This window comes from Medicago sativa, chromosome 7, assembly GCF_051527215.1.
Source record: "Medicago sativa cultivar Bolivia chromosome 7, Bolivia_mono, whole genome shotgun sequence".
Lineage (NCBI taxonomy): Eukaryota > Viridiplantae > Streptophyta > Magnoliopsida > Fabales > Fabaceae > Medicago > Medicago sativa.
The window spans coordinates 85,285,561-85,300,685 of NC_140755.1; the positions used below are offsets into that span (position 1 = coordinate 85,285,561).

The window sequence follows — 15,125 nt, forward strand, 5'->3', positions numbered from 1 at the left end:
CGACTTTGAGTCACATACAACATGTCCTAACGCGTCATTAGGACACCCTACTATAAGAAAAAGTCACATATAAACATTTGCGAGCCAAATCTAGTTGAATCCAGTTAGTTGTTGGGTTTTATAAAACCCTAACTTGGGAGTAAAGACTCACCTCACTAACATATACCTCTCTCTCTCTCTCTCTCCAAAATTCTCTGTAAAAAACGCACACTCAACCATGCCTTCTTTGAGTTCAAATCACAGTAGCAGCAACAAGAAGCAATCAAAAACAAATTCAAAGTTATCATCATCGTCAATTCCGGACGATGCCACCGCCGCTCCACCATGCACCACCGCCGCCGAACCACAACATTTCGCCTCTCTCTGCCAACAAGCTTCCCGAATCTTCCCTTCTTTCATTTCACAATCTGCTTTCGTCGCCAAAATCACCGATATCGAATCCACCGATTCTCTTTCCAAAGGCGCCGCCAAAATTTGGCTTTCTGAGTCTTCTATGGTTGCTTCTTCACTCGCTCCGGGTTCACTTGTCTCTGTAATCAACTTTCCCTTTTTTCCTCAACTTCTTTTGTTTTTTGTCTCATTTGATTAGGGTTTGTTTGAATTAACTTAGTTTAACTTATTTACTAGTACAACAGCTTATTTCCATAAGTTCTCACATATAGCTTATAAAAACAACCTATAGCTTATACGAAAATAACTTAACTTTATTTCATCTTTTGCTATAGAAATAGCCTGTACATAAGCGCTTATGTATAAGCTGAAAATTAACCTGTTTACCCAAAGAGGTCCTTATGCTACTATGGTGATTTATGATATGCCTGTTTCATATATTTTGATCGATTTTGTAGGTTTCTATTCCTTCTTCAAGTAAAGGGATTGCGGAATCGCATAACTTTCCTCTCACTTCATTGACTGCTGAGTGTGTCAAATGCTACGGGTTGGAAACTTGTAAGGCATTGGGTGATGGTGCCGCAGGAAACTACTTTGCTATTGCAACGGTTTTTCCTGCCAAAAAGGTTAGTCTCTCCTCTCCTACTGTTTTTATTTTGTTATTTTATTCATTGTGTTTAACGGATATGTACTTTGACCGTGGAAAAAAGTGTTACATTGTGTAAATGTTTTAGGAAGTAATATAATGAAGTGACATAACTGTGAAATATGATTGGGCGACACTATCAATGTATATTCATTAAACTCGTATTCATTTCGTATTGTGGAGGGGAATTTAGAAGGGGAAAAAGAATGATAGATACATTATTAGTAATACTATAATTGTTGTTGTAGTAGGAGTAGTAACACCAGTAGTGAGGACATGTCAATAATCAGATTTTATTTCACCACAATAGAACAAGCAGGAACTGACCTACTAATAGTATAAGCAATAGGCAGGAAATGGAAAAATGATATAAGATGATTTTGCTTATGTAGATACCTTAGTTGGGAGTCCCAATTAATTGGAAAGTCACAATTTTCACTCACAATAGAATAATGGAGTACCACGAGTACCGTACGTGTACTCGGTACGGACAAGTACACAGTACTAGTATGCTTCAGAGGTTGGTTGGGACTTTGGAACTTTTTTTTCCTTTCATTAATCACATTTGGTTCTTTAATCAAAACTGGAAGTAGCACGATATACTGTACACATTGTAGACTAAACTTGCTGAAGAACAAAAAACAAAAGAAAACTACCTCATACACCCTCAACAAAGGATGCTTTCTCAAACACCCTTACCTTCTAGTTCTAATTCGGTCTCAATTTAGAATACTACTATGAAAACTTGTAATTGACATAAGGCTAAGATTAACAAATAGCTCATTGAAGCAGATGCTATTTTGCTCATTTGAAATACGATTGATTGATACTAGATAATGACTTCTTTTTTATAATCATGTATAACAATTTATCTATCATTACCAAAATCCTATATTTTATGACATTTGTGTAGGTATTGAAGAATGCTGCACGTCTGTCATCAATTCTTTCCTTTTCTATGGGATGTCCTCCTTTGGGCACATGTGTGTTTGTTCACCCATTACGGAAACAATCATTAGTAGATAATTGCAAAGAATTATATCTTCAACTGGCTCCTTGTAAGATTGAACCAACGTTGAAAGTTAATAATTTCCCCTCGTTGGATTTGTCTAATTCAAAATCTCGTGCCCAATCTGAGAATGATATTGTTGCATCTCCTAAGACACCTTCTTATGGATCAAATTTTTCAAATGACAGTGTTTATTCTTCCCCCGTAATAAAAGATTTAGCATCAAGTGTAGCCAATTACAATGGGCAATCGGTTGTTTCATGTGATGTTAGCAAGGCATTAGGAAATGAATCTTCCAAAAAATTACTAGAAACTTGTGCAACTGCATTGTTACGCTCTCGTTGTTTATTGTTAGGGAATCTTGTCACTGTCCCAATGTTGTCTGAGTTTTTCGTTTTCCACGTGACGGACATTAGAATGTCAACTACCATACCTGACTATTGTCCATTAAACGGGCGCAGTTATTTGAATTTTGATGATTCTGATATGGTAGAGAATGTGAATGTGGCTTTCACTGTCAATTGGGAAACAAAGGTATTTTTATCTTTGCCATCGAATTCAGCATTTGAAGAGTCAATTCAAAAGGATTTATCGTGTCTGAAATTTGATAACAGACATGATAAAATTTCTAAACTAGGTGGTCTATCTAAAGAAGAAATGGTTTTAAAGGACTTAATATTTTGTTCAAAGAACAATATTTTATCAAGGTATGTCTTTTTTGAATATTTTTACTTGTATGTCATGCAAAGTTGAAGAGTTATATTTATTAATTTCCTTGCCATATATTTTGAGTTGTTTAATGCACCATTTTATGTTTACTGAATTCAAGCAGTGTTGACTGTAGACTATGGTTCTTACAGCAAACTCCATCTAGTGTTTGAGATGAAGGCTTGACATATTCTTTATCTGGGTTTTGTGTTTTATATGTCACATTAATATGTATCCTTTGTAATTTCATAAGGATGTGGCTTAGACTAGTGTACTGTTGGATGTTAGGTAGCACTAGCGTCCTTACGTGTTGGCACCACTCCACACAAAATCTCAGCTCTCTATTCATGTATGTTGGGCGTAAAGCAAATACCCAATAATATCCCCCACCTCCAAACACAGTAACTCTATTGACTAAATCGCTGGAATTAAGAAAATTGGTAATAATATTAAAATTATGGATTAAGTGTGTTTTTAATCCCTATAAAATTATGGCTTTGTAAGTAGTCCCGACATAAATTTTAGCCCATATTTTTATTATTTTTTATAAAGAAAAAATAGTGCTTTTATTCCCTGCGCTTTGTTTGTCTCTATAGGCCAACCTGGTGCACTAAAGTTCCCGCATACGGAGAATCCGGGAAGGGATTTGGTATATTATACGCAGTCGACCTGTTTTACACAAGAGGTTGTTTCCGGGACTTGAACCCGTGACCTTTCGGTCACATGACAACAACTTTACCGTTGCGCCAATGCTCCCCCTCATTTTGTCCCGATAAAAGAAAAATAAATACTACATTGGACAAAATTTATGTAGGTACTACACTTTAAAAATCATGAATTTTGTAGGGACTAGAAACACATTTAACCCTAAACTTATCAACAATTGACATTATTTATCCAAGTTTGCCTTTTAGAAGTCATGAATTTTATAGGGACTAGAAACACATTTAACTCTAAACTTATCAACAATTGATATTATTTATCCAAGTTTACCTTTTAGGAGAGAAGATTAATTTATTTTCATCATCATAATATTTATTGGTGGTTATGAAAATGTTGTAAAATAATTCGGGGTATTATGGTAAAAAAAAATAATGTACTTGTTTGAAGGGGGTCTTAGAAAAAGCACAACGAAATTTCTTAAGGTCACATATTTAGAGATGAGGTAGCATGATTATTTTGCATTGACTTTCAATGTAATCTAATAACTCGAGCATAATATTCGTAGTAAAAAAATTGATTAGAATGTGCAGAATTCCAAAGACAGACTAGTGCCAGTTATTTTCCAACGGTCTAACTATCTTAGCCATTAAGCTTCCCAATATTGTCAATCCTCATAAATTTTCCAAGAGAGATATCCAAGGCACGCTTCACCTGAATTAAGCTACATTTGGGAGTTTGGAAGGAAAGAAAGGGGATAGTTTTGAGAATAAAGGAAAGGGTAAAGGGAATGAGAAGGATTGTAGCCCCGTCTTGCATGATATTTTATTTTATTTTCATTGGACGAGAAACTAAAAAATGCATTGGGGGAGTGTTTTGGAGGATTTTAAATAAAGGAAAGAGAGGGGAGAATTTCTGAGGATAAAGGAAAGGGTAAAGGGAATGAGAAGGATGGGTAGCCCCCCATCTTGCATGAGATTTTATTCTATTTTCATTGGAGGAGAAACTAAAAAAATGCATTAGGGGAGTGTTTTGGATGATTTTATTAAATTTTCAAATTAATTAATTCTGTTGATAATACTCAAAACAAAAAACAAAAAAAATACTATCAAGTATTTTCATCTTATTTCCATCAAAACACTCAAAGAAGTGAAGGATGGCTCTACTTTTTCATTTCTCCCATTCCCTCCAAAACCCTCTCCTCCTTTCCCTTATATCTCCCGAACAAACTCTTAAGACACAAAGGCATGCTCATCACCAAAGGTGCTGCATCTCAACTAGAAAGTGGTATTGAGCACCTTATAGAAACTCTGTGCCTTTTGGCTCCTTTTACTGCACTGATTTACATGCTTTTCATTTCATATTCCCATGGAAGAGAGTATTTAACACTTCTGCTTCAGAACACTATGGAATATCTTCTTGTTATGTATTTGTTTGCTTATATTTTCTAATGGATTATTTCATAGAAAATCTGGTTGGAAAGGGTCATTTAATTTATGGTTGTGCATTTAGATATTTTACCCTTTTTTTGTTTAAATATTTGAGATTTTTTACTCTTTTAAAATTAAATATAAAAGAATTTTCTAAGTATTTCCCTTCTCCGCCATTTTTGTTAATTTTTAGTATGATTTAAGTAATCTCTGACTGGAAATGAAGAACAATCCTTTGTCATTTATCATCTTTCTCTCTGCTAATGGATGGTCATTAGATTTGTACTCGTAAGTGGAAAGGCAAGCCCTCCGAGTAGGGACCAGTGCCTCATCTATATATATATATATATTGGTAATTTTTATGAATATAAGGTTCAGGTAGTATATCTGGTGATCTTATCAGAAATAATTTGCAAATGTTATGCCTTTTTTTTTCTTTTTCTTGTAAACATGACATCATTCGGTAAATTTTTTGTTAAATGTCAAAATGAGTTGAACTGCATGTTTGGTCTTAACATGGTCACTTTATTATAAGTATGGATGTTGAGATAATTTTTTTTGGAAAGCAATTATATAAGTTTCTGCAAGTCAATTATTGAATTTGTAGTAAAAACCTCAAATCTCATGGCAATGTGTCCTCGGATACTTCTATGCACATGTGTAAACAATTCCACACATTTATGTGCTTATGTTTCTTGTTTTCGCAATATGTAGATTTAGTCAACAGAATACCGGAGTCCTTCTTCATGGTCCACCAGGTACGGGAAAGACCTCCCTGGCTCGATTATCTGCTCATGATGCCGGGGTCAATTTTTTCTCTATTGGACCTGAAATTGTTACCCAGTATGAGGAAAATGAGAACGCATTGCATGAAGTTTTTGATTCCGCCCTTCAAGCTGCACCTGCCGTGGTTAGATATTTTGTCAAGAGAATGTGTTTTAGTGTTTTCATATTTTGTGTTCAAATGAATAATTTATGCTCTTAGTGTTTTCACATTTTGTGTTTAAATGAATAATTTATGCTCTTACATTGGTGTATCACGAGTTACATATCACAACAAAAATAGTTGATTAAGTTTCTCATTGAAGTTGAAGTGTTTTAATATTAACCTTAATATTGGACTTGACAAACTAGGTAGTTTTACTTATGTAGGAAACACTCGCATGATACTCACTTCTATTAAAACACATAATTCCCCTCAACTTCTCACACAACATTCATTTAAGTTACTCTCTTTAACTCCCTATTTACATGCATAATTAAATCCAGAGCGTCGTTTCGTTCATCTGATATAAACTTTTGACGGGTTTGGGTTCCGGCCACACAAAGGCTAGTCTCGTCATATTGGACTGCCCTATCACTGCCACGTGGCTCAAGGCTGAAGTGAGGAAATTGATCCTTGATCATTGCCACATTTCCCAAGTAACCTCAATAACTGGTTGAGAGGTTTGTTTAAGAAGAGCTTGCAACATGTGCTGACCATATCCAAAGACTGGTTCATCACTTTAAGGTCATTTGCTAATTGGATGAACAATATGTTGTCCAAACAGCTCTCTTTAAGTGAGACACACGGAAAATGGGATGAGTTCTCGTCCTCTCCTCTTGGCCAAGCTTTGAACAGTTCCAAAATATCTGCAGGCTCGCAGCTACTTTAGGATTTATATGTTGGACCTCTTACTAGAGAACAATATAAGAGGAGAGGGCCGAAATAAAATACAACAGTTATGGTCATTTATGTTATTGCCTGTTATGTTATGTATTTTTAGGAATAAATAGAGAAAAGAAAAGGGAAAGTGGTTATTGTGTGGTTATGTGAGGGAGAGACCAAGCTCTCTAATTCTTGGAAGGGGATATTCTGGTAACCGCAGACCAATCTGTTTTTAGTCTCTGTCAGTTGTCTGTGTCAGTATCTGGTGATAATGTCTGATTGTAATATCACTTCTATCTCTTTCATACATGTTCTCACATGTATGATTCCATCAACATATTTACAATGAGATCTTTTGTGAAAGCATCATGTCATAAGAATCGTGGTATACGTGTGGTGCTTGCTTGTAGAATTACTGAAACACCCAACATTTTGAAGCTTCATGACAGATATAAGAATTGTTCAGCTGCCATGTTTGGTCTTGATTAATCAAGAGAAGCCTAAAAGTGGTTTACACTGGATGGCTGAGGAATATTAGGTATTTAATAAAAAATATTGTTAATTGTGAAAATGAATAAAATTTGAAGGCATTATTAGTACTGTATAAAATGAAAATGTAAGCATTTTATCGTCAGTCAATGACCCTGTTTTTGTATTTCAAATTCTGATTTGATTTAAGAGGTAAAAATGCTAAAAAAGTATTGAAAGAATGTTTTGTTTGATTCTCTTGTATGATTCAAAAGTCCTTGAACTTGCCTGAATTATCTTGAAATTTATTCCAAACAAATTCTTTATTTCCTTTAACTTTTGGGAGTGATGGTAGAAGATTTCAATTCTTTCAATGTAAAAAGACAGTCTATTGTTGTCTTGTACTCCCTCCGGTCCTATATATAAGAGAAAGTTGGGTCAACAAAAGTTCATGTATCTGGTCCGAATTTTGTTCCACATACATCAATTTTTGTTGACCGAACTTTCTCTTACATGTAGAACCGGAGGGAGTTCTTATATTTTTTCTGCTGTGAGTATTAGACAAAACATAGAGGTGAGACTTAGGAGTTTTTATATTTTTTCTGCTGTGAGTATTAGACAAAACATAGAGGTGAGACTTACATTTTTAAGCAGATGTAATTTAAATGAATGATAATTTCCTTTTGACCATCATTAGAATTTCTTAAACTAAACTTAGAACAAAAAAAAAAAAAAATTCTTAAACTGGCTAGTGTGACCTATAGGAGGACTGCTCTCTATCAATGTTCCTACAATCTTGACATTTTTCTTCAAGATTTCATTGCTTTAGGTTGCATAGTTAATTATTTTCAAGGCTTTGCACCTGATTTGCTGGGAATAGTCTCACTTATACCGAAATTTATATTCTTATGTTCTAAGTTCTTCTAAGTTGCTGAACCTCAATGATTGGATTACTTTCACTGTGTCACATACAGATATTTATTGATAAAATAGATAAAATTGCCCCTACAAGGAAAGATGGTGGGGGTGAAGAGCTATATAAAAGATTGGTTGTAACTTTATTGGATCTGATGGATGGAATTAGAAGAAATGGAGGGTTACTTGTAATTGCTGCTACTAATAAGCTTGACCTTATTGATCCAGCTCTCAGACAACCTGGAAGATTTGACGAGGAAATTGACTTTGGTAAGGTTTGAATTAATAGATCCTTATGAAAAGTATGTTTATCTTGAAATGCATACCTATTCTTGTAACTGTGATTTCTCTCCTAACTTCTGCCCGCATATTTTACTATTGTAAAAAATACTCCCTCCGTTTCAAAATGAGTGACGCTTTAGCCAAAAAAATTTGTTTCAAAATGAGTGTCGCTTTCAGTTTCCAATGCAATAATAACTTTTTCTTTTCAATTGTACCCTCCAATTAATACTTTGCACACTACTTCCAAAATATTACTTTTAAAACTAACCAATAGTTAATAAGGATAATTTGGTAAAATAACTATTCTCTTTCTCTTAATCATTGCATTTCTTAATATGTGTGTAAACACCTAAAACGACACTCATTTTGAAACGGAGGGAGTATTACCTATATCACACCCTATGGGTTCATAAGCTCTAGATACTAAACTCTCCTTTGTTGTGTTCTATTATAATGTATCTAAATTATTATTGTAAAATACTACTCCGGTCCGAACTCAATTATAAAGATAAAGTGTCTAAATTCAAGAGGCCTAGAAGAGGTAGTTAATGTTATTTTAGCTTATCCTTCGTTCTTGAATTTCAATATTTCATTAAATTGGAGCTCATTTCTCTTGGTTAACAAAGCAACAAGATCATTTCCATTTTTTTAGACCGGACCATAGAATTTCTTACTTTAGAATACAATTTCATATTCTGAATTTTATCTTCATTTTCTCTCTCTCACTCTCATTACTTATGTTAGAATATATAAAATATCTTTGATATTATGTTAGAGTTTCTTAGTTTATCCTTTAGTGTCATTATCTAGTCTTAGATCATCTCCAAGGACTTATTACTTTATTACTATCATGTTTATTTTTCCTGTTTGTTCAATTTATTTAGGATTAGGATTCGTGCATCCCTATGCATAGGAGGTTAGTGTTTAGTCTTTTGTATCAAGTTAATATCGAGTCATTGTTATTTTAATCATATTAGATATTTCAAAGGTCTCGGTACTTTCCTTTCTCCTTTATCTAGACCGCATAATTTCAACATCGTATCATCCTCTGTGACATATCCCATCACTATTCGGCTGCCAAGTTACCGAAATTTGGAACTCCAATTAGTCACATCTATTAGCTCATCATGTAGATGCAGTCATTTCTAGTCATCCGCTGTCTGGTCAAGTACGACTCTGTCACACGTGTTGTTGTCTGTACCCCTCGCTGTTGTCACCTCCGTTCGCCACCTCAATGTGGTTGTTTGGTTCTCTTGGGGTTATGTTTTACCATGTCGAAGCTCAAATATGATAATTATGTTTGCTTCTTTGGTGATTTTCCTGCATTTTTTTTCTCCCTAATGGATCATATCAGTGGCTTCTACTCCCACCAATCATGTTTTGGTGGTGACTCTTCTCACAAATGAATAATATTAGTGTGGATTTTTCTTCTTTTCTTGTTGACGAACAATCCGATGGTAACTTATGTTGGTTATGGACTTACACTAGCTTAGATCTCTGACTTAGGTGCTCTGGCCCCAACCTTTCCCTAGCTGTGCACTGCCTTGTCTTTGTCCCAGGTGCACTGACCTGGCCTCATCTTCATCCCTGAGCACTAAGATCCTGTTAGGATAAACAGTTCATTTGCCGCTTATAGCACAAGTGCTTATCATGATAAGCGCTTATGCATAAACTTGCATAAGCTATTTTTATAAGCCATATTGTAAAATTTATGAAAATAAGCTGAAAAAAGCTTATGAGAATTTTGATAAGTTGTTTACATAAATCCTCTCAAACAGACTCACAACTTATGTCAGTAGGTAAGCTCAAATAAGTCAATCCAAACATGCCCTAAGTTTGGTGTTTGTCCTATAAGCAGTTACGAAACTAGTATAAATTTTAAATATTTCAGGGTCTCCAATATTATTGGTTTGAAGTTTTTAAATGCGACTTTAAGAAGGATATACATTGCTTTTCTTGATTGCTTGCCAAGAAAATTCTCATATGCTGATGGTAGTTCAAGTTACTTGGATAGCTTATCTTTCTACCAAATCTCTTCAGCTTCTCCAACATCTCTTAGTTGTCTTCCCAACGATTTTATAGCTATAGCTAGTTTTTTATTTGATTTCCTATTTATTTTTTATTTGCGCGGAAAATGCATTGTTTTTGTAACAAGCAAAAGCCTAGTATGTGTTATTTGGAGGGGGAGTCTTAGAATATATGAAATATCTCATAATATATTTGATGTTGTTAATTTCTAATCTTAGAGTTTCTTAGCTTACATCAAAAGATCAGTTTCTATTTTACTTATTTATTAGTTAAATAATCGGTATAGCACCACTATACCGCTATCACATATCAGGATTTGGAGCAACTGCGATGAAAGCCGATACACTATCACGATTCCGCTACCACTGCAATAGTGGTTGCCTTTTGTATATCGGTGATAACATTAAAAACCTCATGTGAGCTGCACGCAGCATATTTTTTGAAAAGAGTAAAAATAAAATAATGCTGAGTCGGTCATGAGATGGGGTCTTATATAACCCCTAAACCTAAACCCCACGACTCATCACTAAACCGCCTATGTCTCTCCAACTTCATGTCCTTCAAGACATTGATTCTGAGGATTCATTGAAGAAGTTGAAGGATATGCCTCAATATCTAATATGAGGATAATGATTATGCTGGGGATGAGGAGAATAAATAGATATTTTATATCTTTTATCACTAGTTAGAATATCAGTTATTTGTCGTTTTGAACTATTTAGATTTTGAGTGTTAAGTCACTTTTAATTTCTGTTCCTGGTTTCTCTGCAGCAAATGTAAGATTTTGATATTTTGAGTTTTATGTCGTCACTTTTTTAATTTCTGTTAATGCTTTATTTTAGGTATAATTATTCATATCAACCGATATGTGGCTTCCGGTGTTTTCCCGCTCCGCTATTTCTCATAGCGGATCCATTATTTTCTGTGATCCCTTATTAATAACACCGATAATGATTTGTTTAATGATTTTCCAATTTATGTAGTCTTTTGAATGAAATAGTGTCGAAGTCATTACTAATCATGTTACATTTTTGAAGGCCTTGGTACTTCCTTTCCTCCTTTTTATCTAAGCCCCATAACTTCAACGTGGAAATAAAATATTTTATTCAGAACAAAGAAACTTCATAATAAAATATAACTTATGTGATCTGACTAATCTGGTAATAATTTGTTGTTTGTTGATACCATTCCAATATAAGGCAGTCTTTTTGCATTGGGGATATTACCAAACTTACAACAATTCACTAATACTTGGCCATAAATTAAGCTTCTTTTTGTAGTGTTGGGTTTTTGATGTTATAAGCTTGTTTTTATGTAATCATACTTACAGTGTGTAATCATACTTATAGTGTGTGAATATATACTCTCTTATGCAATCCTTCGATCAACATGGTATTGGAGGCTTTTCAAAATACTTCGTCAAAGAAAATGCGCACTATTTGTGGCATCTAAAATTATCATAATTATTTTTCCTTTTTAACTTGTTTTAACTACGCTGATGGTTCATAGGATTCATTTACCACTAACTTTGAATTCCATGTCCATTGCAGGTGTGCCATCAAAAGCGCAACGAGAAGATATTTTGCACACTATTCTCTGTGAAATAGATCACTCTCTTTCTGAGACACAAATTAAAGAGCTTGCTTCACTAACTCATGGATTTGTTGGTGCTGATTTAGTTGGCCTTCGCAATTGCGCAACTTCTATTTGTCTACAACATTTTGTTGAACTTAAACGTGAGAAGACTTGCAATGGTAATTTAGATGACATAAAAAAGCAACCCACTCCGATGAATAGTGCAACAAACTTGAGAGACCCTTCAGGTATTGTAACTTTGTCTGTTTCAGATATGTTGGTGGCCTCCAGTCTTTTATTGCCTTCCTTCCTAATGGTAGAAACTTCTGGAATTATAGAAAAGATGCCTGATAGCGGGGAAGAACATATTTCGAAAGTGACTTATGAGGATTTTCAAAAAGCTAAGCTCAAAATAAAACCCAGTGCCATGAGAGAGGTATGGTTGATGCCATAATTAGTATTTGGGGTAATTTATTTATTGTTTAAATAAAAATATCTCTCATCGGGGATATGCCTATTTGATTTGGGTTCATTTTCATTTCCTGAATTTTTCTATAATCCCTTTCAATTTTTAGATAATGAAATACACAAGCTTCCAATATGTATAACCTATCTATTTGAAATTACTTTTACAGGTGATGCCACTTCTAATTAATGCCTCCATCCAACGGAAGTCTACGTGGATTTTTTTGTTGGCATTGCGACACATTAAAAAAATAATTTATCTATGGTTAAATATGTTTTAGTTCCATCAAAATCTACAGTTTTCGAATTTAATCCCTGCAAAAAAAGTATTCAATTAGGGAGAGAGAAGGGGGAGCAGCAAAATAAGTTCATGTGGCAGTGCCACTTTAAATTTCATTAGTCAAATGTGGGTTGACCTAATAGCAGTGACCAAAAGTGCAGATGAAATTTTTTAAGAAACATGATTTTTTTTGGTAGAGATTAAACCGAAAAAACAAAATTTTATTGGGATCAAAACATATTTAATCCCAAAGGGAAACAATAGTCTATTTTTGTATGATAAACAAGGATTTTTTAAATCAATTTTTTTTTTCAAAAATGAAAAGTGAAATAATACTGGTGATATTTTTCTTTTTTTGTCTATCTAGGTGACCCTTGAGGTTCCAAAGGTTAAATGGGAAGATATTGGCGGCCAACAGCAAGTCAAAAACCAGTTGTTGGAAGCACTAGTTTGGCCCCAAAAGCACCAGGATGCATTCGCCCGTATTGGGACTGATCCTCCAATAGATATATTGATGTATGGGCCTCCAGGTTGTAGCAAAACCCTATTGGCACGTGCAGTTGCTTCTGAAGCTGGACTGAACTTTCTAGCAGTCAAGGGTCCTGAACTCTTCAGCAAATGGCTTGGTGAATCTGAAAAGAATGTCAAATCATTGTTTGATAAAGCAAGGGCCAATGCCCCATCGGTTATATTTTTCGATGAAATTGATAGTCTTGCTGTAACTCGTGGGAAAGATGGTGATGGTGTTTCAGTGTCCGATAGGGTCACGAGTCAACTTCTTATTCAATTGGATGGTTAGTAAAGAACCTTGAGTTAGTTGAAATGTGAATGGTTGCTTATTTAGCTGTTAACCCTAAAACGGCATTAATCACAGTTTTTCTTTCAACAAAAAAATTGTGTTCTACAGGTGTGCGTAAAAGAGTTGATGTTGCAGTCATAGCTGCTACAAATAGGCCACAAAATATGGACCCTGCTCTTTTAAGACTAGGTATTGTCCTTTTTTTTTAGTATGTCTCTCTCATTTGCATGCACGCCTAAATACACTAAGGCTTTGTTTGGGAGTTTTGTAGGGGAGGAGAAGCGAGGGTTTTGGGGGGTGGAAAATATAGGGGAAAATGGAGAAATCTTTCCCTTTTTTTGAAAGAGTGTTTTGTTAGAGAATGATAAATTAATCCTTATGATTAATATATTTTTTATTTTAAGAATATTATAAAAACATAGATTAAGTTTGAAGAATTCATATAAATCCTCCAAAACCGTCCTTCATTACATTTTCGGAGTTCCCCAAATAAGGTGGGTTTTGTTTCATGAAGAAAAATAAACCCCCCAAATCCCTCGCATCCCAATGTCATCTATCTCTTCCGCTTGCTCTTTTTTTTTTTTTTTTTTTTTTTTTGCTTTTCAAAATCCTCCCCTAGTCTCAAGATATCTGCAGAAAAGAAGTAAAAAATAAAAAACCCTAAGGTTTAGAACTGAGCAACTGCATCAGAGTCTTCAGATTAGAATTGGTTTCATCCCTTTCCCTCCAAAATCACAAACAAAGCCTCAGGAGGATGAGTTGGTATGGACTTTGATCATCTTGAATATCATTATTTACAGGACGCTTTGACCGTCGGCTATATGTTGGACCTCCAAATGAGCCGGACAGAGAAGAGATTTTTAGAATTCATTTGCGCAACACTCCATGTGATTCCGATGTTAGCATGAAAGAACTGGCTCAACTGACAGATGGTTATACTGGGGCAGATATATCAGCTATATGTCAACGAGCAGCTCGTGCAGCATTGGAGGTTAGTCATTCAATGTGATTTCTGATGCATGTGTTATCAAAAATATGTATTAATATGTAAATCTTTGTGACATTATTAGGAAAGCTTTGATGCTTCCGTTGTAACAATGAAGCACTTTAAGATGGCAATCAAACAAGTTCAGCCCACAGAAACTCAGTCCTATCAAAAGTTGTCAGCAAAATTTCAAAGGGCCGTGCTCGCTGATCACGGCCGGCCCAGAGCAAGTGCTACCAAGCCCGTTGCACAAGGCCTCAAATTTTTTTTGGCCCTAACAATTTTTAGTTTTACGTTTTTATATAAGGCCCAAAAACATTGATTGTATATTATCAACGTAGAAAATTATCAAATATGTCGCAATAGCCCGGTGGCAGAAATGGAGGGATTGGATGTGTGTGGTCCTTTGATCGATTCCTTGCATTTGCTTTTTTCTGCTTAGATTTTTCATTTTTTCCAGCATGGGCGCAGAACTGGGTTTAAGGCGCAATCTGTCCTGATTTCCAGCATGGGCGTAGGACTGGATTTGAGGCGCAATCTGTCCTGAATTTGAGGCCCTACTCTCCTTAATACTCTCCCTAGGATTCAAGATAATCATGTCATATTTAATAATTGAATTATTTAATTTATCTATATGGAAATTGAATATTGACTCTAAGGCTTTGTTTGGATTAACGGAATATGATGGAATGGAGTTGTATAGAGTTATGCTTTATTGTTTGGATTTGTAAATAATGAATGGAATACAATGAAATTCATTTCATCCCATACCACATCCTTCTATTTTTCTTTCCACCCAAGGTGTATGCAATGGAATGAAGTATTTTAATTTAAAAA

General features: G+C 34.8%; 1 protein-coding gene across 2 annotated transcripts; it reads left to right on the forward strand.

The window, feature by feature from the left end:
• The first annotated feature begins 149 nt into the window (after positions 1 to 149).
• Positions 150 to 15,125, forward strand: LOC146909555 (calmodulin-interacting protein 111-like). Of its 2 annotated transcripts, XM_085727834.1 has the most exons (11): positions 150 to 532; positions 849 to 1,016; positions 1,950 to 2,752; positions 5,558 to 5,753; positions 7,934 to 8,144; positions 11,735 to 12,007; positions 12,098 to 12,195; positions 12,872 to 13,298; positions 13,412 to 13,492; positions 14,104 to 14,294; positions 14,374 to 15,125. In XM_085727834.1, the coding sequence occupies exons 1-11, from the start codon at positions 218 to 220 to the stop codon at positions 14,608 to 14,610; spliced, it is 3,000 nt and encodes a 999-aa protein (XP_085583960.1). In that variant the 5' UTR covers positions 150 to 217; the 3' UTR covers positions 14,611 to 15,125. The 2 variants fall into 2 exon arrangements, with proteins under 2 accessions (XP_085583960.1, XP_085583959.1); XM_085727833.1 differs by having other exon boundaries at positions 11,735 to 12,195.